Source organism: Etheostoma cragini, chromosome 24, assembly GCF_013103735.1.
Source record: "Etheostoma cragini isolate CJK2018 chromosome 24, CSU_Ecrag_1.0, whole genome shotgun sequence".
Classification (NCBI taxonomy): Eukaryota; Metazoa; Chordata; class Actinopteri; order Perciformes; family Percidae; genus Etheostoma; species Etheostoma cragini.
Window position 1 is genome coordinate 1393697 of NC_048430.1, and position 27285 is coordinate 1420981.

Genomic DNA, 27285 nt, shown 5'->3' on the forward strand with positions numbered 1-27285 from the left:
GCTTCAGTTAAAATTGGCAATCATGGTTGAAAATGCGAATTTTTGGAGTTGGATTTCCCCCCTATTTTGCTGCCAATCATTTTACAGTTAGATGGCAAAATGGAAAACACTCTTATGTGGCCAGCAGACAGTTGGCTTAGCTTAGCATAAAGACTGAAAACAGAGGGAAACAGTTTCCCTGGCTCTGTCCAAATATTACAAAATCTGCCTACTAGCACCTCTGAAGCTCACTAATTAACTAATTTATATTGCTTCCTTTAACTCAAAATAACAGTAGTACAGCAGTGTTGTTGAAATTGTTCAGCTTAAAGAAAAAAACTAAATTTGCTGATTCACGACACATCTGAGTTAAATTGTAACAATATAAAAAATTCACACCACCAACTGTGCATTTGTTTCATACACGCTTGTATGATCATTTCCCGGTAGTTCTGCACTGATCGCCACTGGCTGTTGTGCGGCAGCGGGTGAGAATTAGCACAGTCATGCAGGGCAGGGGAGGCCGGCGGTGGCCACACCATCTGTCCATTCTGAGCCATAAAGCCGGCTGTAATCAGGCCACTAGCTGCTGACTGAACAGTCAAAGAGGCAGGCAGGCAGAGCTGGTGGAAGATTCCTCCAGTTCCTACTTTAAATGCTGGCCTTAATCAGCACAACCTATAGAGCAAAGAGGACGTGACACTGGGTCAAGGACTAGCAGACAAGCATGCTCAGCATGCCAAGTAGGGGTAGTTTTTGGACTGAGGGGATTTGCGCAGGTGACCACCTACAGAAATAGCCACAGTGTGTTCCGCTGGTGTATTATAAAGAAGTGAGCATCTGTTTCTCTGAAAGATAAATCCCTGGTGATCTTACAACAACTCAGGAGGTTGTTTAACAGCCATTACCTTTGGTTTAAATGTATTTCCAGAGACCTCTGAGTTTAAACACACATTTCCACTTTCTACTGCATAACAAAAAAGATTTCAAACCTGTTTTTGGAATTTATTCCAATAATTCCTTAAAAATATTGCAGCTAAAAGTGACATATCTTTTTTCTGTACGATGCAAGAAACATGCACAAAAGATTCACAAATTGGGATACTGCAGATATAGATACAGATATTGTACAAGACACACTTCAATGATTCCCACTGCTTTCTCCCTGAGAGGAATTGTTTGGAAAAGACGCATACTGCCCTACTGTTCACTCTTTTGTTGATTTGCTGCACTAAAAATCAGTCACAAGCTACCAGCCGAAGAAATCTACGATACATCCAGGATCAATATGTAAATGTGGGACTTTTAAAATGAAACCTGAAATGAGAAATAGTGGAAATATCATTAGGTAAGCCAACAGATGGGAGTCAAAATTATTCTATGCAGCATGAATTAAAAAATGTGCCAAATGAGCCAGGGAAGCAATCAATGCAAGATTTAATGAATGATATTTGCTCTTTTGTAGCTGATGTGGTCCCCCCCACACACACACACAGACATAACTTCTAAACTTTCAGACAAACTTTTCAGCAAGACCTCAATGACCTGCACCTTACAGAGTGGCAGGATGGTAAGAAACACTTTGATGCCTTGGTATGCTTTCTTCCTCATGGTGTAGCTGGAGGAAGAGGAGGAGGAAAAGGGGGGTCTAGATGTGGTGCTTCAGCGAGGCTGTTTTGAGGGGTCTGTGGGACTCATGCACACCTGAAAGAAAGCCTTTGTGTTTCTAAACAGCTCCACAGAGCTGACTTACTTTCCATACTGCTTCCATTTCAAAGTCACATAAAGCACAGATGTGTGGCATCTCACTGGACAGAATGTGGTGCTTTTGACGGCAGAGAAAGAGAAAAAAAAAGACTTTGAAGTTTAGAGGTGTTGCTGAGTGACTGGAGACACTTACTATAATGTGGACAGAAAGACTTCGTCCATTTGGAAGGAAGATTTATTCTGGCAGGAAATATATATATATATATAAGCTTATAAAAAGGAGTGCAAGGAGGTGACCAACAACTGCTGTTCTAAAAAATAATTCATCCACTCAAAACATAATGTTTAGCTTTGGCCTGAACTACTTGTTATTCTCTCATTTTCCTTAGCAAATCATGCAGAGCAGCAACACAAATAAGATTGCTTTGGACAATTACCTCCCAGTACTTGCTATTAATGTTGCACTGATTACTAATACCAACAAACCGCCTATAATGATTTTTAACAGCACTTCTTTTTTTCAATCAAAGCACTAATAATGCATTAGTATTTGTTAGCGCTAATTCCAGATTCCAAAACCATTGAAAATTTACATTTAAATACTGAAATCCAAGCAGTAAAGCCAGCTGAAAACAGAATGGGACAAGTGTCCAGCAAAACATCCTACTAAATAAACAGTGTAATTTGTCATTACTGTAAATTCAGCCTCCTGAATCCTATTTATATGTGAGAGAGAGTCTGCTAAATGCTTATGATGGATGGACTATACCTCTCAGATGACAGAGCATTACTTTACATAAAAAACAGTCTTGCTCAGTGTGATAGTGTGATTAATCTCAAAGTGCTTGCCAACGACCTACTAAAAACATCATTCAGGATAGAAAAGAGGGAAGGAAGAGTGTGTGTGTGTGTGTGTGTGTGTGTGTGTTTTGAAGGGACGTATGTGGAGGCGAAAGCAAATTTTGACTTCCCTGACCCTCGCGGCGCACAAGCTGAATTTCAAGTGCTGCATTTGTCAGCAGTCCAGGAAATACAATTAGGGGTCCAATCAATTTTCAGCCTGAGGTCTGACGATCTTCAGGAAAACACACCCCTCTCCTTCTCCCACACTCACAGAATACACAGGTCTACATCTTTGATGGGATGGCATGTCACAGAGGTGAACAAAGTAATGCATCATCAGAACGCAGCGGGGCAATTAGAGGTGAAATGCTGTGTGTCTTCCTCGCGCTGACTGGTTGACAAAACTGCGATTAACATATGAAAAACTTCTCTCTCTTCTTTTCGATCTTCACCGTTAGGTTTCAAAAGTCACAAAGACATCAAGGCTTCAAACGATGGAGGTTTTCATTCAAAAGTATTTCTATTCTCAACTCGAGCCTTCAATGAAAAATTCCTCTGCAGACCTAAACATGATCAAAGAACTGACAATCTTAGCTGAAAACTTACCTCATCTTGGGTTTCCATTCATTTTTAACACCATGGTTTCTCCGGAAAAAAGCCAGAAACACTGTGTAGATGTCCCTGAGCTCCATAGGCAGAGACATCCGAATGCACACCCAGCACTCTGCTCTCACAGCGCCATAAAGTGACCCAGACACTTTTTCTGAAATGTGGGTCTCTAGGCTAAAATAGGCCATGCAGTCATCACATAAGCCTGAGTGCTTTTCACTCAATCGACAGATAGAATGGTTTGTCCGGTGGCCAGGTTACCGAGTCAGCTCAGATCTCTGGTTCTCATCTTCTGCTTGCCGTGGCTCCAGTGTGTCATTATCCAACACTGGCTCTGTGCAAAGACAGTGATCTGGCAAGCAAAGACTTTCCCATATGTCCCATGTTAAGCCCTTTCCAAAGGAGAAGGGCCCCTGCTGGGAGGCAAGCAGGCCAGTAGTTTTGGATCAGACGGGAATCAGGGATGTACTTGCATGGATGAAGCACAACCAAGAACAGGGATCCCCCTGTTTTGTCAGCCAGTGTGTGTGCATGCTGTCGTGTGGGTCTACATGGGTGATTAAGAGGCTTTGGTTTTACTAAAATCAACACTTTCCGTGCAAGAGCAGCTAAAACGAAGGGTGCATGCCAGGACACTTGCTGCATGATCAGAGATGTCTGCACGCCATCTGAGATTCCCAGCTCGTTACACTCAATGAGCGTCTCTCCAAATGTGCTACTTTTCAGTAACACAGTTTTTAGATGCTCGCTTGTTTATTTTAGTCATCGCCCTCTTGCCAATGACCGCCTGCATCTTTGCATATTTCACAGCTCACCAAGCAGAAGTTGCTTATCTCCCCTGCTATGGTTGGATACAGTATTTGGGTTGCCAGCATTCCTTTGCAGTAGCATCTTAGCTAGATTGTCTATATTGTCTATATTCTAAATTAAAAATAAAAGCCTGGTCTTTTGTACATACTCTCTTTTTACTTTACCCCAGAAAACTTCCATGGGAACTTGTTTAAGCTTCGGCCATAGAAAACACAAAGCAAACGTGAGTTAGAAAAAATGTAAAATCGCCAGTGCAACACAGCAACATGTCTTCTTACTTTATAGTTGTTGTTTTTTTATTTTTTAAGGGGCATATCATTTCGATGTTAACGTTAGCCACTGTCCCAAAAATGTATCCCCAAAACTATAAAGCAAGAAGACATCAGTGTTTTGTCCTACCCTGGTTGCACTGGACTGTTATGGTTTGAAGAAGCACAGAGAACTGTCTCTTTTCTCCTGCATAATGTTAGTTATTCAGACCAGAGTCTAAGAATTGGATGAACAGACACAAACCTCCTAACATTTCACCTTAACAAGAGAGAAGCTTCAAAGTGCCAAATGATGGAAAGTACCAGTTATCAGTGGAGATGCATCAGCTTTCTTTGTCTGACTCCGGACACACTCTCACTTTGTCAGTGCTGTCAAAGGCTCAGGTTGGCCAAGACCTTGTAATCAGATTTGACCGGTGAACAATTGGAAAATCCTTAAGCTGCTGAAACGACAGGGAGAACAATCACCTGGTTGTGCGCCTGAATCGAGGCCATCGGGGGCCCTCGCGTAACTGCTGCATCAGCGGCTACAATCGTCTTATCAACCGAGGCCCTTTGAAACTGTCCGTTTTGGCCCGGAATATTCCATTCTTAGTATCATACTCCTTTCCAGCAAATCACTCTTGTACGCCCAGCAGCTGATTGCCTAGCTTAACCCAATGTTAAGCCCCTCTTATCCTGTTAGAGCTGTTTTGAAGAAAACATGCAAGGAGACCCTTTCTTAGATATGACCTAAATAAAGAGAGAGCAAACTCCCAAGAACTAAACTGAACACTTTTGGTGAAAAGGTTGGTCCAGTTTGGAGCCTTGAGGACAGTTTAGAGCTATAAAAGTCATGCACATCAGTCATGCATGTTACAGCGGGGTAGCAATACAAAGGTCCTTGCCCTCATGACCGCTGACTCTCGCCAGCGACCTTTAACCTTATCAACACGACACACATGCCACAGAGAAAAAGATCAAGAGGCTAAAACATTTAGTATTCTTTGACAGTCGTCAAATTTCATTCCACTATTTGTCGACCGACTGCTGTGAAAAAAAAGATTTTGGGGGTTTTGAAGTCAGAGGGCTTTTTCAAAATACAATACACCTAAATATTATTTCATTTCTAATTGCAAATATCAGAAAGGCACTAAACAGGTTAAGAGCAAAAATCTCTATTAACATCTTGAAATGTGCAATGGCAATTGGGTGCAATTGAGGACTAGTCTTTAAAGAGCATAAATTAAAAGAAACATATGAAGGGAACCAGATTTAGGTTCTTCCTCTTTCATCCCTCTGGCAGTAATATTACGTTTGGAAGGATTTAGAGAGCAAATTCATGATGGCCTTTCACATGTTCACCTCCGTCCAAAGGAAGCAGTTAGCAATAATGAAGCCATCGGTCCTCAAAAGCATCTTGTGGAGCCTCAGCTTATATCTCCCCAATGGGTAACAGGCATGTGTGTTCCACATGTGAGATAAAGACTGAGGAAGACATCCCAGTGGGAAACCTGAGTCACAATGACAGCATGGATTCCATTAATGCTGGGAAGATGGAGTAGGCGGTGGGTAGGGATGGATAAAACCTAATGTCAAGTTGTATGCAGTGCTGAAATGGTCAGTTGACAGTTATTTGGCAGCTATTTTCATAATTGTTTTGAAGTCATTTATTAGATAATGAGTCAAGAAATCAGATATGTGGGTGAACCAAACCTTTAAAGAAGTATACAAAAGGCATTTTCTTCTAAAATTGCCCTTTTGTTGCACATATGACGCACAGATAAAGAGCAACCTTATAAAACACGATACATAGAGCATAATAGCGGCTGCTGTGTATATGTGTCAACCGGAGCAGCTGGCAGACAGCCCAATCTATACTGCAACCATGAGGTCAGTTTGAATTACATGCTGTTTGGCTTCAGGCTACAATCTGCAAGCACCAGCTTCACAAGCCTGAGAGAACAGGCGAGCTATCATGATGTGAGCATGGATGCCCTACTTCCGCAAAAGCTTGTAATCTGACCTCTTTCAGCATGTCTATAAACGTCATAACCAGCATGTTTAATCTGAGGCGGAAGTTAGCAGGCTGCAGTGTGTGTGTGTATGGAACTGTTTGTGATGGTCTGACATAGTTACAAGCAAGTAAAAGGTTGCACTTTGACCCACAAAGCAATTGTGGTGCTTAATAAGTGCACAGACTTTGTTCCTTTTTAAAAAAAAGAAAAGAAAGGAAGATTGGTACTAAAGCTCTCTTGCAGGCTGGTAATTTAGTACAAGTGATAGAGTAGAACAACCTAAATTAAGTTCAATCAGACAAACCCCCTGTTCAAATTTGGAAGTTAAAGAGAGGGGCTGAAATGGGCCAATAAATCCTTTAAATATGAGGTGCTCCCAAAATAGTCCAGACACCTATTATCTATTTAACAGCCCTCGCCCCTTTGGGCAGGAGTAAGGAAGTAACTTCAAAAGACTGCACCCCCCCCCCCCCCCCCCCCCCCCCCCCCCCCCCCCCCCCCCCCCCCCATCCTGTTAATGACCCCAGATGTGTTGTTTTGAACAGGGGACTGATTCATCCGGATAAATCCTGAAGCTGCCAAAGGCATGCAGAGGGGCCATTTGAAATGCGCCAAATTAAAACACTTGGTCCAGGCGTGGCTGCATGTTTGGATGATTAGAAGAGAGGGCATTGATCTGCAAACAGAGTGCAATCACTCAGCTCCCTCTGAGCCTATTTGCCGGTCCAGCTGTGCAGTCCAGAGTAGTGCAATGGTAACAAGAGTAGCACATGAATGCATACAGCGCACACCCGGTTCTGTGGACCGTGGAGGGATCTCAACTTGAGCGTGACTGTCTAAACAACGCATCCAGACTAGAAAAAACGCTTCCATTTTTGCCTGTTTACATCATCAGCCTCCAACATACATGTACACACACATGTTCTCACACACTAAGTAATGTGCAGAAAGAATACACTGCTGAGCCATAAATCTGCAGGCACCAGTCATCGTCTGCTGTTGTTGTTAGTCTAGCCGTAAGTCTCCCATATCCTGCCACGAAGAGGGCCCTTCAGGACGGCAATGATTCAAAGTCAAGTGGACCAGGTCGGCTGTAAACATTGGTCTTGGGTTTGCTGATGTGTTCTGGGTGACAATGACACTGATCCAACTGCCGAGCACAATGAAGTCAAGAGGAAAATATTCCCAAACTACATTTAGCTGCAAACGTCTTACAGACAACAAAAGTGGCAAAAAAACAAGACAGATAAATCCGAGCATAAGCAAGCAGTGCAAACCTCAAGATATCGAACCTGAGCTTCTGTGTATGGTGTGTGAGCAGAATTATGAGCAGCAGCCAACAAAAAGCCTCTCCGTTTCCCTTTCTAGAAGTGTCTAATCTCTGTAACAGGCAGAGGAATGTCTACAATAAAGTCTTTGAGAGGATAAGTATGGTAAGCATAAGAAAACGCAGTGGAGGGCAACCAAACAACTTCAAAAGCTCTGTTCACAGACAAAATAAAGTTGCTGCTCTGCTCATTACCTGGAAACTGCCTCCCTGATCTTCAGGCCACGTAGGGCCTCCAGTGGCCCCCATGTTCCTGTCTGCTCACCGGTCATTCTGTCTGAGTGGTAACACAGGAAGGAGAGGGGATGTGGACAAATAGATGTCCAAATGCACTCGATGGATTACATTTCTTTCTCTACAAGTCATTTCATCTGCTGGTTTAATTTTGTTGTAGGACAAGAAGACAGAATTTTAAGTTTTGCTTGCGGTATTGTCCCCATCTTTTCTCACCTCAATTCTTCTCTGTCCTGCCCTGGCTCTTAAATGTCTTGCCCATGTGGAGTTGTGGGACGTCCAGGGTGGGCTGAGGAGGCTGCTGGGTTGTGGGCTGGAGTCTCCCCATAATCCGTTGGGAGTTTAATGACGACAGGCCATGCTAGTGGTGCTGAAGCCCCGGGGGGTTGACTCAAGTCAGGAGGGGCTGGGCATGTGACCCACACCAGGCTAAGAATCCTACTGGTTGGGGGAGGGTGTGTGGATATAAGCATGTGTGTGTGTACACCTATGTCTGGAGCTAAGTGGTCAGTCACTTGAGGAATGCACACTTACTGATCTCAGCCGTGAAAACTCAAGCAAATTGAGGTTTTAAGTGGATGAAGGTAGAAGAATAAAAGCCACTTGTTTCAGTTTTGGCATTTCCTGCCTTATATTTAACCCGTGCCAAAAAGTGTAATTGTTACAGGGACAACCAGAGGCAAACACACACACACACACACACACACACACAAACAAACAAAGACTTTAAGAAGCTGATATTCCCCGGAGTTTGTCTGGCTGCAGGAGTGATTTACTGATATTTCCCTTTTCGTTGTGGACATGCCTGTTTGTTCTTGTGTGTGAGTGCAACTCTAACAAGCAGCTCATTACCTTTTGTCTCATATCATCACAGAACACCTCTGTCTCCCACTGCAAGCTATAAAAAAAATGGCTGTTAGTTATATCTGACTGGACCCTTTTTTTGGCAAGGTTTAGCACCCTCATTTGCATAGTGTTTGATATCTTTGCTATAACGTTTGGCTGGCTTTCATCATTTAAATTGGTATGCCTGTTACTAGCCTGATTTCACTTCCATCCTCATGATTCAAAGCACAACCTCAATTAATTAGCAATACGCAAATCAATTGTTGCCTGAGGTCAAACAGATTCCAGTCTATTTAGAAGATTGGATATCCACTTAACATGATTTGCGGGTGTTATCTCAAAAGACACATTGATGAACTGAGGTTTCTATTGCCGTAATGCACCACAAATACCAGCCTTAATCAATCAGGAGATTTGGATGAAGGTCTCGCTGAGTTTGAGTGGTAGAGATATGAGTACTGTCATTGTAGGTTGACGGTAAGTGTGGGATGTATAAGCCAGTGACTTAAAAAAAAACAGCTTGCTAGTGGGGCAAAGGTTCATGGGAAGACACTTGCAAGTGGCCTGGTGACCGAGTTGTACTGTATCTTTTTTCTTGCTTGTAAGTCGCTAATTAAAGTCACCTGATGTCCCATCTGCCACCACGGCACAGAGCAACGTTTACTGGCTGCCATGTAAGCTGAAGGCCCAGGTTCAAGCAAACACACTTACACACCCATACACACGTTGGTGGCATAAACAGACACTTGCTTGGTACACTCATTTCATTTCATTTCATTCAGATAAGCGCATAGACTGCTTGAACAAAGATTAAGGCAGTTATACTGAAATCCTGTTAGTGTGATTTTGTGGAGGTGGAGGGAGATATTTTTGTAAGTTGTGGAAAGGAAGCAGCTGAACCTTTGCTTTTCCCCAGGAGTCACAAAAACATTGAAGACGCGGAAATTACAGCAATCCAGCATGATGACAATGAGCGACTGGAATGACAACAGCTGAGTGAGGCAGCAAGGTCGGGCGAACGTCCCCATACAAAGGAATAATATAAAGAAATCTTTCTGTATATTACAGAGCCATAGCCACACCAGCATCCGCCTGGCATCCAATGAGTACCATCCCTCTAGGCGACCCCTGTCGTGGCGACAAATTCATCTGTCTCCCTGGGGAACTGTGCAGGACCCAATCAGGGAAAAGCTTTATATATTTCCCCCCCTAATAGAACTGCAGTGCATTCTCTTTGCTGCAAGACATAGACTCTCACATTGCTGCTCCCCTATCTACTAATTCACAGCTACAGCACATCCGCCCCCTTTTAAGAGTCTTACTCAAGAAGGGAGTGTACTCCACAAATATTATCATTTTTTTCCTGGCGAGGTGTTTGGGGAACTCAAAAAGTCTATACACAGGTCAGACAGAGATGTGTCTTGTACAGAAAAACCGCTGAGACTTTGACAGGTGCAACCATCTATGTTGGAAACAAACAAAATGGTTCTGACAGGTTTATACAGGATTTTGTGATGATTTATATTTCCTTCGACTGAACAGGAAGTCATGATATTCTAACTATTACCTGTAAACTGTCATTTCAAAGGTCATATCCTGTATGGACTGCTACTCGCTTACAGAGAAATTGGATGAAATGCCCAAAAAGACTGTGGCTAAAAGGCCTTTAACCCCTGTAAACCTGTAAACTGTAAACAAGTTGTTGTTGTCTCTCAACTGTATGAAAGCAAGTAGTTGCTTTTATAAAAAGGATGTAAGGAAGCTGAACATGAGTAAGAAACACTACTTAAAGTAGAATTCAGGGGCATTTATGGAATATTTTCAAATATGCAATAAATCTTTTGAATGGCACTTTAATATTTTATTCTTCCCCTGGTGGTGACTTTGCCCTCTTCTGCACTATAGCACTGAGAACATAAAAATGCAAGATTTTCTCCACTACTTAATGAGAAGATAAGCAGTTAATGTGAAATCCTCTGGATTCTTTTTTTTGCGTGAAGTAAAGCACTGAATGTCTATCACCTAATTAGGGCATCAACACAGCTCCAACTCTTGATTTAGCCGTCCCTCTGTGTCACACCTCAGGGGCTGCGAGATGGAGGAACACCGCATGAATTAAGGGTAACTGAAGGTATGACAAGAGCATTGTTTGACCACTTCACGCTTTAGAAGTTCCCTTTTTAACACAAAAGCACTTCATCAAACCTTATTATGCTGATGACAAGGTCAAGTGACTGAGAGAAAATTCAGTGAAGTACCAATATAGTACAAAATGGCAAGAACAAAGAAATGAGAAATGAGGAGGTGGCGAGGTCAAGAACGTCATATTGATTCTTAAGGTTATGAAGACAGGGTGTTGGTTTCAGGTAATTGCTGCCAATAGTCAGTGACTTTTATTAAAAAGAGATGGAAGCAGAATCCCAGAAACTTTTGTTTTAGATTTGTCTTTTTTAAGGTAAACTACATTTGTATTTGTAGTATTTCCGGGGCATTTAAAGAAATAACAGAAAATGTGGGGAGAGAGAGAAGGGGGATTACATCGCGTAGCTTTTATCTAGCATCTATCTTATAATGTTTATTATTATGATTTGTACTATGACCTGAAATTATTCTAATTTTATGGAAAACACTCAAGTATCTTACTCAATAAGTATAGTCCTTGAGTAAATATAACCTCACAGGGTCAAAGATGAGTGGATCCTAACAGCATTTTTGGATGATATGATCCTCTATGTTATCCGTACATGGCGGGAAAAGGATTTAAGGCTCACCGCAGTTCTTCACTAATTTCAAATACATTGTTGGCTTTCAAACTCATACCTGGAGAATTGCTGCTGCAGTGAAACCATCTGTGCCCGTCCCACCTCTGACTCCTCCGTCACTTCCCGGAGACGCTTCTCGCTCTCCAGTCGCAGGCGTCGTTCTTCCTCTAGCTCGTGGATCAGCTTTTCTCGCTGCAGACACAAAAAAAAAAACGGTTATATGTCAGCGGCGTGTGGCCTAAAGGCTCAAAAGATCATCCCTCATCATCCAGAAGTCACATGGGTCATATTTATGGCCTCTAAATCCCTGACCTCTGCAGGGATGTCATTTTTGACCCTCTTTGGAAAAGGTTAAGTGAAAACAGATGATGATGATTTAACATCATGACCATAAAAACATGTGATACAAAAAAAACTTCTTTTGTCTAATTTCCAACACAGGTCATCCTGGTTACAAATAAGAGAATGAGGGTATGATGACATTTAAGCTGCCAGAATGGCGTTTTTTCCACAGTTTGTTGTTGCTTTAAAAATGTTCTTAATGAACCTCCACTTCCTTCTGTTGCTATGGTAGAAAGTTCCTACTAAATGTCAAGCAATTTTGACGAAGACAAAGCAGAGAGGATTTCAGACCCAGAAGCCAAGCAATGTAGGCTACTGCTGTGACGGGGACACACATTAAAAGCTAGCCACGTAAAGAAAACACCACTTTAAATTTTTTTTTTTGAATATTTTCACACTTATCCCTTGCCGTCAAACTGCCCTTTATAACAAGGAGCTAAAGTCTTTATATTGCTCTCTTCAAAGCTACCAGACTCATTTGACAGAAACAATTAACTGACCGTTTGAGGCAGCGGTAGACCAGCGACTCCCGTGATCTGCGAGGTAAAATGACTAGTTTCATCAAAGGAGTCTGGCGGCTTTCAAGAGGGTATAGATAGCGCTCCTGTTCCCCGTGGTTAAGGGCTTTCTGGTGGCTGTTAAAATATTCTAAATATAACATACACTTAAAAAGATGTTGATTTGTTTAGGTGTCTAAAATACATTTAGCTGCTGCCCCCGCCTACAGCAGTAGGCTACCTTGCTTAGCTTTTATGTCGGTAGTCCTGTCTGCTTCTCCAAACGGCGACTATGGATAAGTAACTTATAAAACCCTACTTCAAAATATCCAAACTAGCCCTTTCACAGCCAAAATGCAGCCTAGCCTTCACACTCTCCACTCTCAGACAATTGTCTACTCAGAAAGTGTACAACAATGGCACATTAAGCTAGGTTTTAAGTTAACCCCTATCATGACTAACTTTGAAAGTCTGTGGTGTGCAAGGTCCCTGCAGATCACATAACCATTTTTATCTGTCTTTTTCACCAGAGACAATTCCAAAATTAAAGCTATTTTTTCCACTTTTAATTGGATTCCTCTCAGTCTGATGGCCTCAGCCACCTGCTCCCGAAAGAGAGAAACACCCACGCCTCAAACCCAACTTCAAAGACTGTGGCCCTGGCACGTGCCCTCCTTCAGGAGAGAAAGATTTTGGCATTGCAAGTGAGTTTTTTCAGTGACAAAGTTGGGGAGGAGCTTTGAGCAACAGCTAGCAGCGAGGCTGAGGATTTTAGCTGACATTCTCTTAGTCTCACAGTCTCCACACAAAGCCTGGCATCAGCTGCCGCTGACAATTTCTGAGAAAGCAATTGGCTCTATTTCCTTTGCTGAAAGTTTAAGTTATTAACCATCTGTCACTATCTTGTCAAGAAAATACAAAATTGTGAAATAATTGGAAATTGGTCCGAGGCCAAAGAGAGTGACAGAATTGCTGAGAGAAAAAATGACAAAAGTTGTTTCTTTAGCAAATCAAGATGTAGTTGTTGCTGAGTAAGATATTTGAATTTGAGTTGCCCTACATCTTATTAGTTTAACCCCCAACAAGTGTTATGTGATTATACTGTCATTCTCTAGCTGTGTATTTAGGAGAGGATTATCCTGTCAGTCCTTGGTGAAAAAAATATCATCATCTTCCCTGAAAGGTAAGATTAGTGAATGCCACAGAAAATGCAAATAGACAATAAATCTGCCTGTAGAAAAGGTCTATGTTGCCTTTTTAGTAGGCAATGCAGACGTTTTCTTCTTCTGACTGTAGAGCTCCTCTTTAAGTCTTCCTCGCAATGTTAGGCACCAATCATGGCGTGTCATTATTCAGTGTAATGCCATAGAGAAGCTAAAGTGGTTTATCACACACAAGCATTATGGGGACATCTAGTGGTGTGAAAGAATAGGAACACTGATTGGAAAATTGGTATGTAGACAAAACATCCTAAGGACAATCTTTATCTTTTTGCTTAGTGTACTATCAACATCATGATTTAAAGCTACACCTTCAAATTAAACTGCAAAACAACCGACTGTAAATTACGTAACATTTTTGAAAACTGCATATTTTACTGTGACCATGCTGCCTTTGAAAGCAGCCACCGAACAATCATATTTCATCACAGAATATTGTTCATTGGCAGGAATCCAGTCACAAAAGCAGATTGTAACTGGGTGAATCGGTCAGGGAGAGAGAATATTAAACCCAAGTCACCATTAAAACCAGTTCTGGTCCTCACTGTGTCTATAAATCTATGGCTACTATGCTCTTTACACAACAGGGAGGCTCTCCCTGTCAGGAGTAATGGCTGCTGTAAATCCAGCTGTACAGAGGCATAAAGTAATACATCTTCCTGCCAAGACCTGGACCTATATGTCTGGACGAAAACCAATGAATTTTGGCTCTTCTTCATATTCTCTTTAAGGAAATAATGGGCCCAGAGGCAACTTTTAAAGGAGGGCATCCCTACAACATTTTCCAAGCATTTTAAAAATATTTACTTACATGGGAAAGTGCAACTATTTTTTCCTTAAGGATGGAAGTACGTTTTTAATGATAAAGGCACTAAAAAGATGCTAATTACAAGTGTAACCTCCATTTTCCAGAAGTTTAGCCAATTTTACCTCAATGCAAACAAGCATAAATGGCTTTTCTTTCACCACACATAATGTGTACAGTATTGTTTAGCAAGTTGGCCTGGATTCTCACAAAGAAACGGTAGCTTTAGTCCTGATTTTTCCTGCTAACTTGGCCTAACTAACGCCCCCGGCACAAACCACCAACCACTATGTCTGCTGACAGAGTCTTGCCAACAACCTCAATAACAACGCAGGATTTATGGTCTATATTGTAGTAAAAAGCCTTCTATTGCTTTTGTTCAATATATAATTTCAGCAATTTAACAAGGCCTTAGGCCATTGAATCAAACATTACCATATCTTTATGTGGCCAGAAATCCCTAGCAATACATTGCAGTTCTTGAAATGTTTATTGTCTACACACCAACTGCATGTCTTTTTTCTGTGGTAAAGAGTATGCTAATTGAAAGCATATTCTTTTAATAAGTTTTACAAATGGCAACACACTTTAAGCAATGCCCTGAGAAGATATTTTAAAGTCAACACTAAGATGTGATGTGATGAAAACATGCTCGGCAACTTTCTGTGCAAACAGTTACTTTCATTAATCCAATGATTGAGGAGATGATCCTCTCGGTTTACTCTGTCATGGATGATATGCACTACTCTGTTTCTCCAGTGGATGGCAACATGTTCCTGGAATAAAACTAGCAGCCACAGCTCAAACAAAGCCAGCTCTGACAAACAATACAGTGGTTTGGGGGGGAAAAAGCAATATCAAATTGGAAAAGGACAAGTAATCTATTAAATGGCCCTGGCAGGATTTTACACCGGTCTACTGAGCCATATCTGAAACAAGCCCAGATTGAGTGTTTTAGGATTAAATTCAACCTCTGTCACAGGCGACGCTGCTTTCATTTCCTGGATGATAGAAAAAACATATCCATCCAGATATACAGAATTTATCACCATCATGTAAAGCCTGAGATTGGTATTGATCTCAAAACACTAAAGGTAGTGGAATAAATGAAAACAAAAAAAAAACTAATTTATGAATGTTATATTCTAACTTATACTGTTATACTGTAGCTCAGAAAGATTGATCCCTATTACTTCTATATCGACATGTCTAAAATTGTATTAGTTGTAGTGGAACCCAGAATGAACCTTTCCTCTGTAATTGGACAGCATTAGATGGTAACGGTATTCATCCGAGCTGAATTACTAGAAGACTCAAACCCCCCTGATACCCTCCAAGATCCACAGAGGACTCTAAATTAATTAGAGACCTCTGCCTCTCCTTGTGCCTGCAATGCTGTCTCCCAATAAAAGAAAAAGCTGCAATGCTATCAGGTTAAGTGCTTGTGTACAGTGCGCGCAGCCATCACCGTGGTTTGGTTTCCGTATGTTGTTCATCTGCAACTGTATAACTAGTATGTGTGTTCATGCAGGATTTGGGGTACAGTTCAGGGGGCTCAATAATCTCTTCATTACACAGAAACCCCCCTCAGTTGGAGCTCTTTGCCTAATCAAAGGGCCGGGAGCGGATCTCTGGCTCGCTGCTAAAGCAAACATCAGGGACACAATACACCGCGCAGGTTCCTCATTCATAAATAAAACATGCCACTTGGCTGTGTGTGTGTGTGTGTGTGTGTGTGTGTGTGTGTGTGTTTGTGTCAGCAATTCAAATGGAAGTGTAAAAGTTGAAGGATGTGAAATGCCTTGTCAGATAGAAGACGTGCAAAGTGTGCATTTATGTTAAAGAGATAGAGAGAGAAAAAATGTGTGATAAATTCAATGTCATTTAAAGTACTTTCCAGCATATAATATCAATCATAGTCTACAGTAGGTTTACCGGAACATACGTTTTCTGATAAGACTTGTTATAGAAATAAAACTGTTTTATCCACTAAAAATCTGTCTGTGTCCCCTAGGGCTCCATCAATTCAATTATCATGGAGAGCCACTACATAAGGGTGTACCACTTCTCTCTTAGACTGCCGCGGGCACTATAGCAAATAATACACACACCCCAGGAATATGCTAAATCAAATGAGTGGCCCATTTATCATTGCCAAGGGAGAAAACCCCCACCCAACCCACGCACTCCGAGTCATTCAGTCACACACAAATACACTCTGGAGAGTGGGTGAAAGGGACGGTGTGGAGATGCAATGTGGGCCTGGCTGTCAGCGCTTGTCACCCGGTGAATGTGCCGAGCACCGAGGAGACCCCATCTCTGTCCTCTCCGCTGTCTGTGGCTGATAAGGCCAATCGGCCGAGACAGCACCTGAGTCCCCCACCCCGGTCCCCAAACCTCTAAGCTGTCACACACCATCCAAACAGCTGTCAGAAACACTCTATGAAGGTCCCTCAGCGTCGGATCTCCAAGAGGACCGAAGTCTTTTCAAGCTGGGAGCCCCTCAAAACCTCTCTTTATCTGCTGGACGCATACTCCAAAAGATGTCCATCCTGAAGTTGCTTTTTCAAACACCAATAAATCATTGTCAAATAAACCATGATATAGCCTCAATACCATAAACTAATTAGGCTTTTGTTATGCCAAGTAGAAGCACTAACTCATACAATATACCAATGTACATTGAACCATGCTCATAATTAATCAGTTGCTGTCCCTGTGTGGCTTCTCTGATTATCCAACTTGGAAAGCTTTGGTGCAGTCTGCAGGGAAAGCCCGTCTGTTGTCTTTGACGCATAGCAATCCAGACGATTCCTTGTAAAGATTTGACCCAGTTGAAGAAAAGATGCTGAGTAGAAGAAGTACTATGACTTGTTAAGATAGGCATTCAGAAGAACAACGTCCTTGATGCAGCGATACAAACTATGTCACATGAATCTTGCAGACCCTAGCACATGAGAGTTTTTAACTGATTCCTATCTTGGCTCCAGGGCCTATTTTAACAGACTGTACCGCCCACTCCCACTTTATATTCACAAATGCAGCAGCTCCATTCTTATTATAACTTCAACAGGAAATGCTCTGGAGAAATCAGTTTTGTTTTTTTTAATAAGTAAGTTACACAATTAAGTTCAAGCAAAAACATGTCCCTTTAGAGTTCATATAAATGCTTCACTCAGCGGTGAGAGAATCAAACATTGTAATAAACTGTGTGTGGATCTACTGTATGTGTGAGACTCAAGTCTGTTTAAGCTCAGATATCAGAGAGCGTCCGCAAAACCCAAAGAAAAATAAAGTCTCTCAAAGCGATGTAGATTATTTTCACGTTGTTTAGACAGCCGTTTCCAGTGGTCATAATCTTACCTAACAGTTTTAAATGCCTTTTAAATGGAGAGCCCAGCCCCCTCCTTTACAAGGCTACATGTGCACTACTGTTTTCTCCCTGACAGGAAACCCGGCATCCTGCTCCTGACGGACTCAGATTGCACTTTAGGGTGGCATCAACAGAAAGTGAGAGACAGAGAGCAGCCCTGCCCTGTACCACGCCTCTGGGAGGGGGGTGTGAAGAATTCCAGAGAAAACCTACAGCGGTGATGAGGCTGTGAATGAGTGGTTTCACTTGAAACAGACAGGGCAGTTTTGTTGGAATGAAAGCGAGGCCCTCATAGAATAAACCATGACCTGTGCTCCATCAAAGACCAAACGGGAAATGCACAGCTTTTGGAATTTTTGTTGCGTTTGCACACCAAAAGCCCCAATGTCTGTGCCCTAATATAAAGTTTAAGACAGTAACGGTGGTCTATGAGAGACAGATCTGGTGCTTGTTGGACCATATCAATCCAAAGTAATAAGAACTGCTTCTTGTGTGGCTGTGTTTGCGGTAAAAAACTCTGCGATTCATACCCTGAGCCTAAACAATGATTGCCCAGCAAATTGTTCACAAGGTTTAACGCGATTCTCCCAAATGATCCATAACAAAAGAGTGTTGTACTTTTGCAATGCCAGTAGCCACCGTGTTTCACAACAGGAGACCCAATTAAAAACACACGCTCCTCAGTAAACTGTTGTTGATGCCATTTCATTTACACTCAGGGCTGCATAACTGTGCAAGCGAGACCTGAGGCTTACAATTGTAGCAGTGTGTGTCTAACAATCACAAAGATGCCTTTTGCATTCTTTTCCAACACAAAGCACTACTAATGGTGCACCATAACACGTCCCCGCGGTGCTGCTCAGAAGAACCAACCAGCACAGGACTGCGATGGGTGGCACAACCGCTTTCTGTGTCTCTGATCACGTTACACAGAAGACACTAATGGATGTAGGGAGGAAAGACCAAGGCAGGGAACAGAGAGTTAAAGAGAGGCATCAGATACAAAGGAGGGGTACAGCCACTTCAAACGACTATGGCTGTTTTAATCTGTCTCTCTAGGTTAGTCCCTTGGCAGGCGAAGATGGGGGTTGGGGGAAGTGAGTGGGCATAGAAGTGGGCGTCAGTGTGCGTGGGTCTGCGGGGCACAGGCTGTGGCTGGTGAACAGTTCCCACTGCACACTGCCAGTACTTTGACAATTATCTCCTTGATGCAGCAGTCTCTTTTTCATTTCTATTGAGGAACCGTGCCTGAGCTCCGAAGCCTCCCAGGAATGCCAGAGAGAGAGAGAGAGTCCAAGGGAGACTCCAATGGGGATAATCCCAATTTCAAATGGAGCTTAGTGATATCCCCCTCCTCCTTTTATTCCTCCATCCCCCCCCCCCACACTCCTCCTGTCTGGCACAGATAACTCATCCCTCTCTCTTTCCTTCTCAGCCCTGTGCATGTGCAGACACACCCCTCTAAAGTAATAATTAGCATGTCATCCACTCGTGTGAGTCTGAGGTGGGCCTTCATGTAGTCTGATGGATTTTTATTGGGCTACGTCAAGGCCAAAGAACGCAGGGTAAGGGTGACTGCTGACACAGTGAGGTGTGGACACAAACTGAATAATAATATGTACACACACAGGTACCAAAGAGAAGAAATAAGTTGCCATATATCCATATAATAACTGAGGGAACTACAGATTGCTACCAGTTAAAGGTGAAAAATGGTTGTATTCTACTTCATTTCATTTGTGAAACACCAGAGTGGACAAGTAAACCCATGAAGCACAATAATTGTTACAATTTTTCTCTGTGGGGCCATGTGGTGCTGCTGATGCAGAATGACAGTCGCCAAAACTGGCCAATGGATGACTTGTCTGGCAGTCTATTATAGTTTCCATTTAGACCTCGTAGTACATTTATAGTAGTGAGGACATCAGTGAGTCAGTGAGGACATGAAATTGACTACAAGTGAACCACACATGTGTGAAAATGATCTTAACTGATTGGATTAGCCATGGTTACTCCTACAATCTAACATGCAGTACCCAGATTCAACTCTAGCTCCGAACATGACACTGATGGTCACGCAGTGATATGTAGGATTCACTGGAGGATACGTGCATTCCATTGATCTATCTAGCCACGCACCGTGGAAATCAATTCTCAACTTTCCACATACACATGAATAACATGGATGACAGTGTTGGAAGAGTCACAAAGTGGTCAGAGAGGCAGAGAGGTGATTCTACTCTGAATTACTTTTATGAACTGATGCAAATCACACCGTAGATTTGCTTCTCCATCAATCCATAAATATCGGTTTAACATGTCTAAAAAAGCTTAAGCTTCCAAGACTGCAAGAATCTCCTCTGCTGAAGAGCCTTTGAGCAATCCACTGAACCCCTGACCGGCTCCAGGGGCACTGTTCTGTATTTTACCCCCTGATCTGAACTCCCTTAACCGTAGGAGAGATGAGACAAAAAAACAAGCATTTCTCCTTCAGGGATCAATAGAGAAACATGATAGTGTGAAAATCTTGCAGTGTATCTGCCCTTGTGTGCTGTTGCTTTAGGCCTTCTGCCATAAAGAGAATCAGAGGCATCACTGGGGTGCAGTCAAACAGCTGGGCCTGTGGTTAGAGCCTCTGCTCGGAGGCTGCAATCAGCTGAGCTCCGCTTCATCACGTGGTTCACTTTCTGACCTCCCTTAGACACCCACACACCCACACACTGCACAATATGCACACATTCATAGACAAAGAGAAATAAAGATATGCACTTATGTGCAGATATGTCTGCAGATCTCAGCCTCCAGAATTCTTTCCCCTGCTTAAACAAGTTCACTTAAAAAATAAGTGAAAGCACAACATCAGCAATTTCCAGTCAAGCTTAGCACAATGCATTGTTGACAGATTAAGCCCCAGCTGCTGTTTTATAGTCACAAATCCTGACCATGCCTCTGAGTACCTGTTGTTCCTGCAGAATGGCTGGAATTTGTCCAACCTACTGGAAGTGTTGTTTAGTATTGTACTAAGGGCTTGTTTATTCTTTAAGATGAACTGATGAAGTGTTGAGACACTAAAGATTGACTTTGGCCGATGTGACGGCTTGGCACAGCTTGACAGTGTGTGAAGTGAGCATTCTGTGGCTTTTTTGGCTTTGCGCAGATTATAGGGGACGAACAGTTTCCACTGTACTTTACCATTGTTCCTTCGCTTTTGCTCCGTGCGACTTCCCTCTGCAGGCGAGCCACGGCCAGCTTTTCCCTAAAGAGGAGGAAGAAAGAGATGAAATAAGAGTCAATGTGTGATCATTGTTTAGTGGGTGATCACCAAATCACTATTTTTTCCCAAAAAACTATTGTCCAGGAAAAAAGATCTCATCTTTGTCTATCTTCAGCACACACACACACACACACACACACACACACACACACACAAACACACAAAGTGGAGCGCTTTATGATAAAAAAAAAGCTCAGAGAAAGAAAAAAAAAAGCATGGCATCCTCGCACCAGACACACACTCATAACAGACTCACTCTCCCTTACAACCACACAGACACACTCACACACACAAACACATACACACACAAGAACCAGGCTAAACAAAGAAATAGACTGTGCACGTCCAATCCGTTTCCCACGTGAGGGCATTCCAGACTTTAATGGGATAAATCTTGGCAAACAAGCACTGATAATAAAGAACCCTGTTTTATGGCCTCTCCTGAGATATCACAATAACTGAAAACAACCCAGTCTACATCTCACAGCTGGTTGAAAGCTTGTCATTCTCCAAGTGTTTGGAAGTGTCTGAAAGTTCAACAAATGTGTCACCTTTGGCAGTTTAACATGTGTTTGAAGCTTTACAAGACCTAAACCTTATTAATTCTAATGTCAAATGCTGCAATGGCATTCATAAAGATGTAAATATGGTGATCTAAATGTCAATACAGTGTATTGACACAAGATGCTTGTGATGTCTGCCAATTATCACCCATACATAGCATTAGGTATGCTAATTAAGTCACTTATTAAGATAATGAATGTGTTAATTAGCAAATATTTAGGATAAGATTAGACATTCTTTCTTGACCCAAAGGAAATTTGTCTAGGACTCAGGTGTTGCTCACATACTGCTTCCAAAATGAGGTATAAATGAATAACAAGTAAACACACACTACAAGAACACGTACAAATGATAAAGACAAAAAGGGTGAAAACGCGCTCCAGAATGAAATCAGGACATTTTTTGTGTTCAAGAGAAAAGCTGGGATGTGTGTTTGAAGTTTTCATCAAAGTATTGTTCCAGACTTTCTGTGCTCACAAGAACACATCACACAACACTCAAAGCCAACTAATATGGGACCACGGGACCTAACAAAGGAGGGTATACAGTAGACAGCCACAAGTAATTACAATCACCTGCACATTTTTCACATCTCTTCAGTGGAGCAGACACCCAAACCCCACGCCAACCTCTCCCCAACCCCCAAAATAACTCATGACTAACATCTTCTTGTCGCCTTTGACGAGGTATCATTGTTTCTGAGCGGCTTACCTGTCGGAAGGAAAACCCCAGTGATTAAGAGGCAGCTGGGGATGTTTGGTTCATGGATGAATCGACTGTCTGGACAGAAAAGAGTGCGCTGAGCTACATGCTAACTGCCGGTGGAAGCTATTCCCACCGCCACTCTAATGAAACCAGATTGAACCAGGCAAAGCTGAGCTTGGCACTTGTGAAAGAACTGGCGCGGTGGTGACAAATCCGGGAGGAAGTCAAGCAAGGCTTCAAGACAAGGGGTGTGTGTTTGGGTGTGTAGCAGTGCGTGTGTCGGCATAAGTGTGAGTAGTTTGTGCATTCATTAATGTGGGTGTGGGAACTTGCATTCATTAAAGTGAAGGTGTTGTTTGTGTGTGTGTGTGTGTGTGTGTGTGTGTGAAGGAATTGCTCCACACCTGAGATTGACTATTACACATGTTCCAGTTACACAATGTGTCTCTACCTATTACAACATACTGTATGTTTCAAACCATTATACTACCTGGAGAGAAAAATGTGAAAGAAGGGGGGGAGGGACTTCTCTGGAACTTCTCACTATAGATATTGTTTTGTTAAACAGGACCGGCCTGGCATTCCTCCAGTCTGTGTTATGGCTGAGCTTCAGCGCTGTAAGGGGTTAAGTTTCAGGCCACTTATGCACAGGCATGTTCCAGAAGCAAAGGAGCATGAGGCAACTGCGCCAGGAGAAAATCATCGCCAAATATAGAGCAATTTTACATTCTGTGTTGAACATATAATTATTGTAACTGGCACAAGCGGGAGTCAAAACTGTTTCAGTGAAAAAGGCTCACCGGCGGGATTTGCATCCAATTGGCGTTGACGTGGAATTATGGGATAATTGAACTGCATTCAAGAGCACATGAAAGTCATCAGCATCTGCTAAATTCTGTATCAGATGTTGACAGTGACATATTCTGCCAATCACTCACTTTGTAAACTTTTACCAGCTGTGTCACCTGTCCCATCAAAATTGTCGAAGTCCAACCTGAAGGCTGTTTCTCTTGTGTACAAGGCAGGAAAAAAGTTCAAGCATTATAATTCATGTGTCACCAAACATGGTCAGAACATAAGAACACAGGTTCCTGTTGTTAAATGCCTCTTCTTAAAGGATCATTCAAACAACTCTGGTCTTTGTTTTTACAAATACGGCCATTGTTTCTAATAGTAAAGTAATAATTGACATCTGGCAACACAACATCACTATAACAAAGTCTTAATGGGCAAGAAACATGAGCAGTTATAGAGCTTTCCCATCAGTTTTTTTCCACATTACATAAACTTTATTTGGAGGTAAAATCAGAAGTATGCACACCCGTAATGTCTGTAATAACCCCTCATTGCAAAGAAAAAACTTAAAGCTCTTGTTATGTTTCTATTTGCAGTCTATACGCTGTGTGTATATTTGACACGTAACTGTGACTATATGGGAATTATTTCAGGCCACAGTCCATGCCTTTATCCTGTACATCCAAGCATGTGATAAAAGCACAAGCTGACAGTTGACCGTGTGTACATTCCTCATCCCCCTCTAGTGGTTTTTGTCCTCGGCCGCAATATAAAGCTTGGTTGGGTGAATTCCAACAGCCAATCATGAGCAGTGTCAACGTGGACTTCCAGCAGTTCCCAGTGACCTGGATCACCTGATATCACCAGAGGCCTAACCCCTGCTGAGCTTTAGGGGAGCTGGACAAACCAGCTGACAACCCTGATCTTGAATGCACCCACCGTTTCTTTTAGCACCCCCGCTGTCTCTTTTGAGTTTGCACGCACGCACACACACACACTTTCTCTGTATTACTGTTTCTATGCATCAAAAGTTAATGCGGCAAGAGGTATTAGGACCTTTTCTCATAAGAATGTATAGATTATACTTTGATTTTTAAGGTACAAACTTACTAATTGGACCTTTAAAACAAGGCTAATTTTTTTCTTTATTCAAATTTGACACACAGTAAGTTTGAACCCCTGCTCAGACACAACTACAAGTTTTGGTCTCATATTTTTTGTTTACACCATCTGGGGCCACCCACACGCACCTCAAAAATCATTTCCCTTCTTTTCAAATGCAAATCTAACAGCATCAAAGCTCTACGGTACATCCCTTCCTTTGAGATAAGACAGACATCCCAACACAGAAAGATCCTGACACAAGCCTTGCTGCATTCGCAGTAGCTCAACCCTGTTTCCTCCACACATTCTCCCTGCTCAGACACTGTAGAAACCCTTCTCACGCTTTTTCCTCCAGCTCACATTGAGACAACGCGCCGACTGTTTGCTTCATGGTGTCTGCGGCATGCAAAGACACGATCTGTCAGGGCTGAGGGAGGATCAATCACAACGAGAGCATTCGCCAACCTGAGCTGACATGTTGGACCCATGTGCTTTGAACTGCATTGTGGGAGGCAGACGTTTAGCTGTGTTTTCATCACTGTTATCACGGCTCCTGCATACAGGTGGTTTAATCCATTGTACATTGTTTGCCGTTAAGCACATAATGAAAGAGAAAAAAAGTGCTGTCTCTTGTGTTTTGGTTTCCTATTTCTCTCCAGCACTGTACACCATCTTATTATCAAGTGTGGTTAATCTCTCCAATGTGTAGAAAGATGTTAACAGATTAAAACCACATAATGCTTCAGTCTGTTTTCCTGCAGCAGTTCCTCATACTAACATAAATGCACAAATCAGGATGCATAAAAGATGCATAAATGTAAACCGTCTTTCCAATATTGTCATCGAAGCTTACGGGGAGATAAACATTCCTATCGTGCTGAACCACAAATGTACACAGAGTGGTCGAGTGGGATGCATAAATGTTTGGATGAGAGCAGAGCTGCCATGCATTTATGTATTAGTGTCTGCACTCCTGCTGGGTTAAGAGCTCTGTTATGCACGCAATCCTCGTGGCCCACATAGGGCATCCTGTTTAAAGGAACTCTGGCTACATTTTTGGCTCAGACTCCGGACCGGTCATTCCCATCCTAAATCGCCCTACGGCTGTGTTATGTAGCCTCCTGCACCGATCCAAACTTTCACTCCAGCCACCAGTGTGGGACAATGAGCTTATCGAGGCGTTTGATAAGTTATAACATCCAACCCAGCCTGACAGGAAAGTGGAGCTACAACTTCCAGGAGGTTAAAGCCGAGATAGGATGAAAAACGGCTTTGTCAACTTGCGCATTTTCACACCTTGCACAACTGAAATAATGCAGGTCTTAATGTCATTCTCTAGTATCTAGAAGTTTTGCACAAATCATCTCCAGCCTCACCATCTAGTGTTAATTCCTGTATTAATAACACATGCAACATCATCAAAGTGTTGTTCTCTAAAGAGGCTTTCTGCAGTCAAACACCAAATACAGAGATGGCATTAAAATCAGCCCTCATCTGTTTCATCTGAGGGGTGGGGTTTGCACATATGTGACCGTTCAATTGGTCACAATGTATTAGGCAGGTCCAATCAAACACCAAAAAGATTCCGAACGGCGGCCTGACCTGCGCCTGTTTTCCACCGCCTCAGCCACAGCTGGTTCCTGACCTCCTGCCTCCCGCCACAGACCTTGTCTGCACCGGAGGGCACCGGACAAACAGGAGCCACATGTCAGCACCCTACACACACACCAAACCCAACCCACCCAGCCAGCCAGCCAGGCACAATGAGCTTTACCTCACCATGGCAGACCATCAATTATTGACGAGGTGAAATGTGATGAGGTTGTACTGTGAGCACACAAAGAACATATGCCTTTCAAGCCATGTAGCCTTGATATGTCTTTACTTTATGAAAAGGCATATTGCCTTCATAGCATATAAGCTTATAAGCAATCAACATGTTTTGTTCTTTATGGAATCAAAAAAATTCATCACATTTAGTATGCCGGATCCTATTTACAGTACGTGCACATGCACTATGAAAAATACAAATACATTGTTTTCCTACATTGCCTTGGCCACCAGAATGTCTTGTAATAATGTGGGTCAAAAACACCTAAACTTAACTTCCCTTATTCTTACTTCCTTCTGACATATGGAGTTGTGCTTTGACGTTGACGGCACACGTGTACACTCCACACTGAGTAAATGCAGTCAAACGAGTTGAGATTGTCACGATTACCAGAATTTCTCCAAAGTCAACAACAAGTTGAATTATCTGAGTTGTTGATCAGAGCTATTGGTGAGTCTCAGCTCTGGATATCTTGAATACACTGGCGCAACATGACTTTTTTTTACATGATCTCACAGCGCATGATTGATGCAATGCAATCATAAGACTGTGTGAGAATGAGTAGCAAACAAGCTGAGGGAGTTATCTGCAGAATCAGAGTGAGGGCAATGGTTTCACTGCATCATTTTGTAAGCCAAGATCAGATCAAATGTACGCACTTCTGAAGCAGCAAAAATCAGACATGAGGAATCCTCAGAGACTCCTCCTGATCTCTGAGGAATGCACTCGCCAAGCGTGGATTACCCCTGCCTGACTGTCTGTCTCCCTAAATGTTTTCTTATTCTGCAAGCATGGCCTGACCTCAATTGTTTCCGACCCACAGACGCATTCCTGTCCAGACAAAACGAAACATTGCGGATGAGCAGATGTGCTTTAAAAATGGCCGCAGCACCCGTCGAGAGGGAGGGTTTTTACTCACCAGCCCCGCTGGTTAAGAATGGGAACGGAGATAGACGTAAACACACAAGAGGGCACTCATGTACACATGCATGAACACACATGTGCAAACACACTGGCAAAGATATGCAGAGACATGCACACTCACACAATTTGTAATCTTCTATGTCCAAAGAGAGAGAAAAACAAAGCTTATCAAAAGGCATTCCCAGCCACACGCTTACATTCCAACAGGTAATAATCCTATGCGTGTGTCTAAGTTTTTTCAGTGATGGTTGTCTTGCTTAAATCACACACATTTACACATAATTGAGTTTAAGTAAAGCTCCCTTCACACTGGACTACAATTACCTCATAATTTAGAAGTTTACCTGTGTTTTGTGAGGCACATTCAGACACGGAGTCAGGAAATATACTTCTGTCAAGACACATTTAAACGTCTCAGCAGAGCCATGCCCATGCATTCATTTTCACTTCTGAAGACCTGGCCAACTG

At 42.5% G+C, this 27285-nt stretch overlaps 1 protein-coding gene across 9 annotated transcripts in view; it reads right to left on the bottom strand.

Annotated features, from left to right (window-relative positions):
- The window catches only part of LOC117939235 (nck-associated protein 5-like), a 121844-nt gene that overhangs the window by 39910 nt on the left and 54649 nt on the right, over positions 1-27285 (bottom strand). For 5 of the 9 annotated variants that reach the window (XM_034864375.1, XM_034864377.1, XM_034864376.1 and 2 more), the window contains 2 exons: positions 20813-20876; positions 11442-11575 (listed from right to left, as the gene is read on the bottom strand). In XM_034864375.1, the coding sequence (XP_034720266.1) occupies positions 11442-11575; positions 20813-20876 (198 nt within the window). Of the gene's footprint in view, positions 1-3135; positions 3449-8627; positions 8649-11441; positions 11576-20812; positions 20877-22169; positions 22346-27285 lie in introns of those variants that run through there. The other 4 variants (XM_034864380.1, XM_034864381.1, XM_034864382.1 and 1 more) reach the window with 4 other exon arrangements.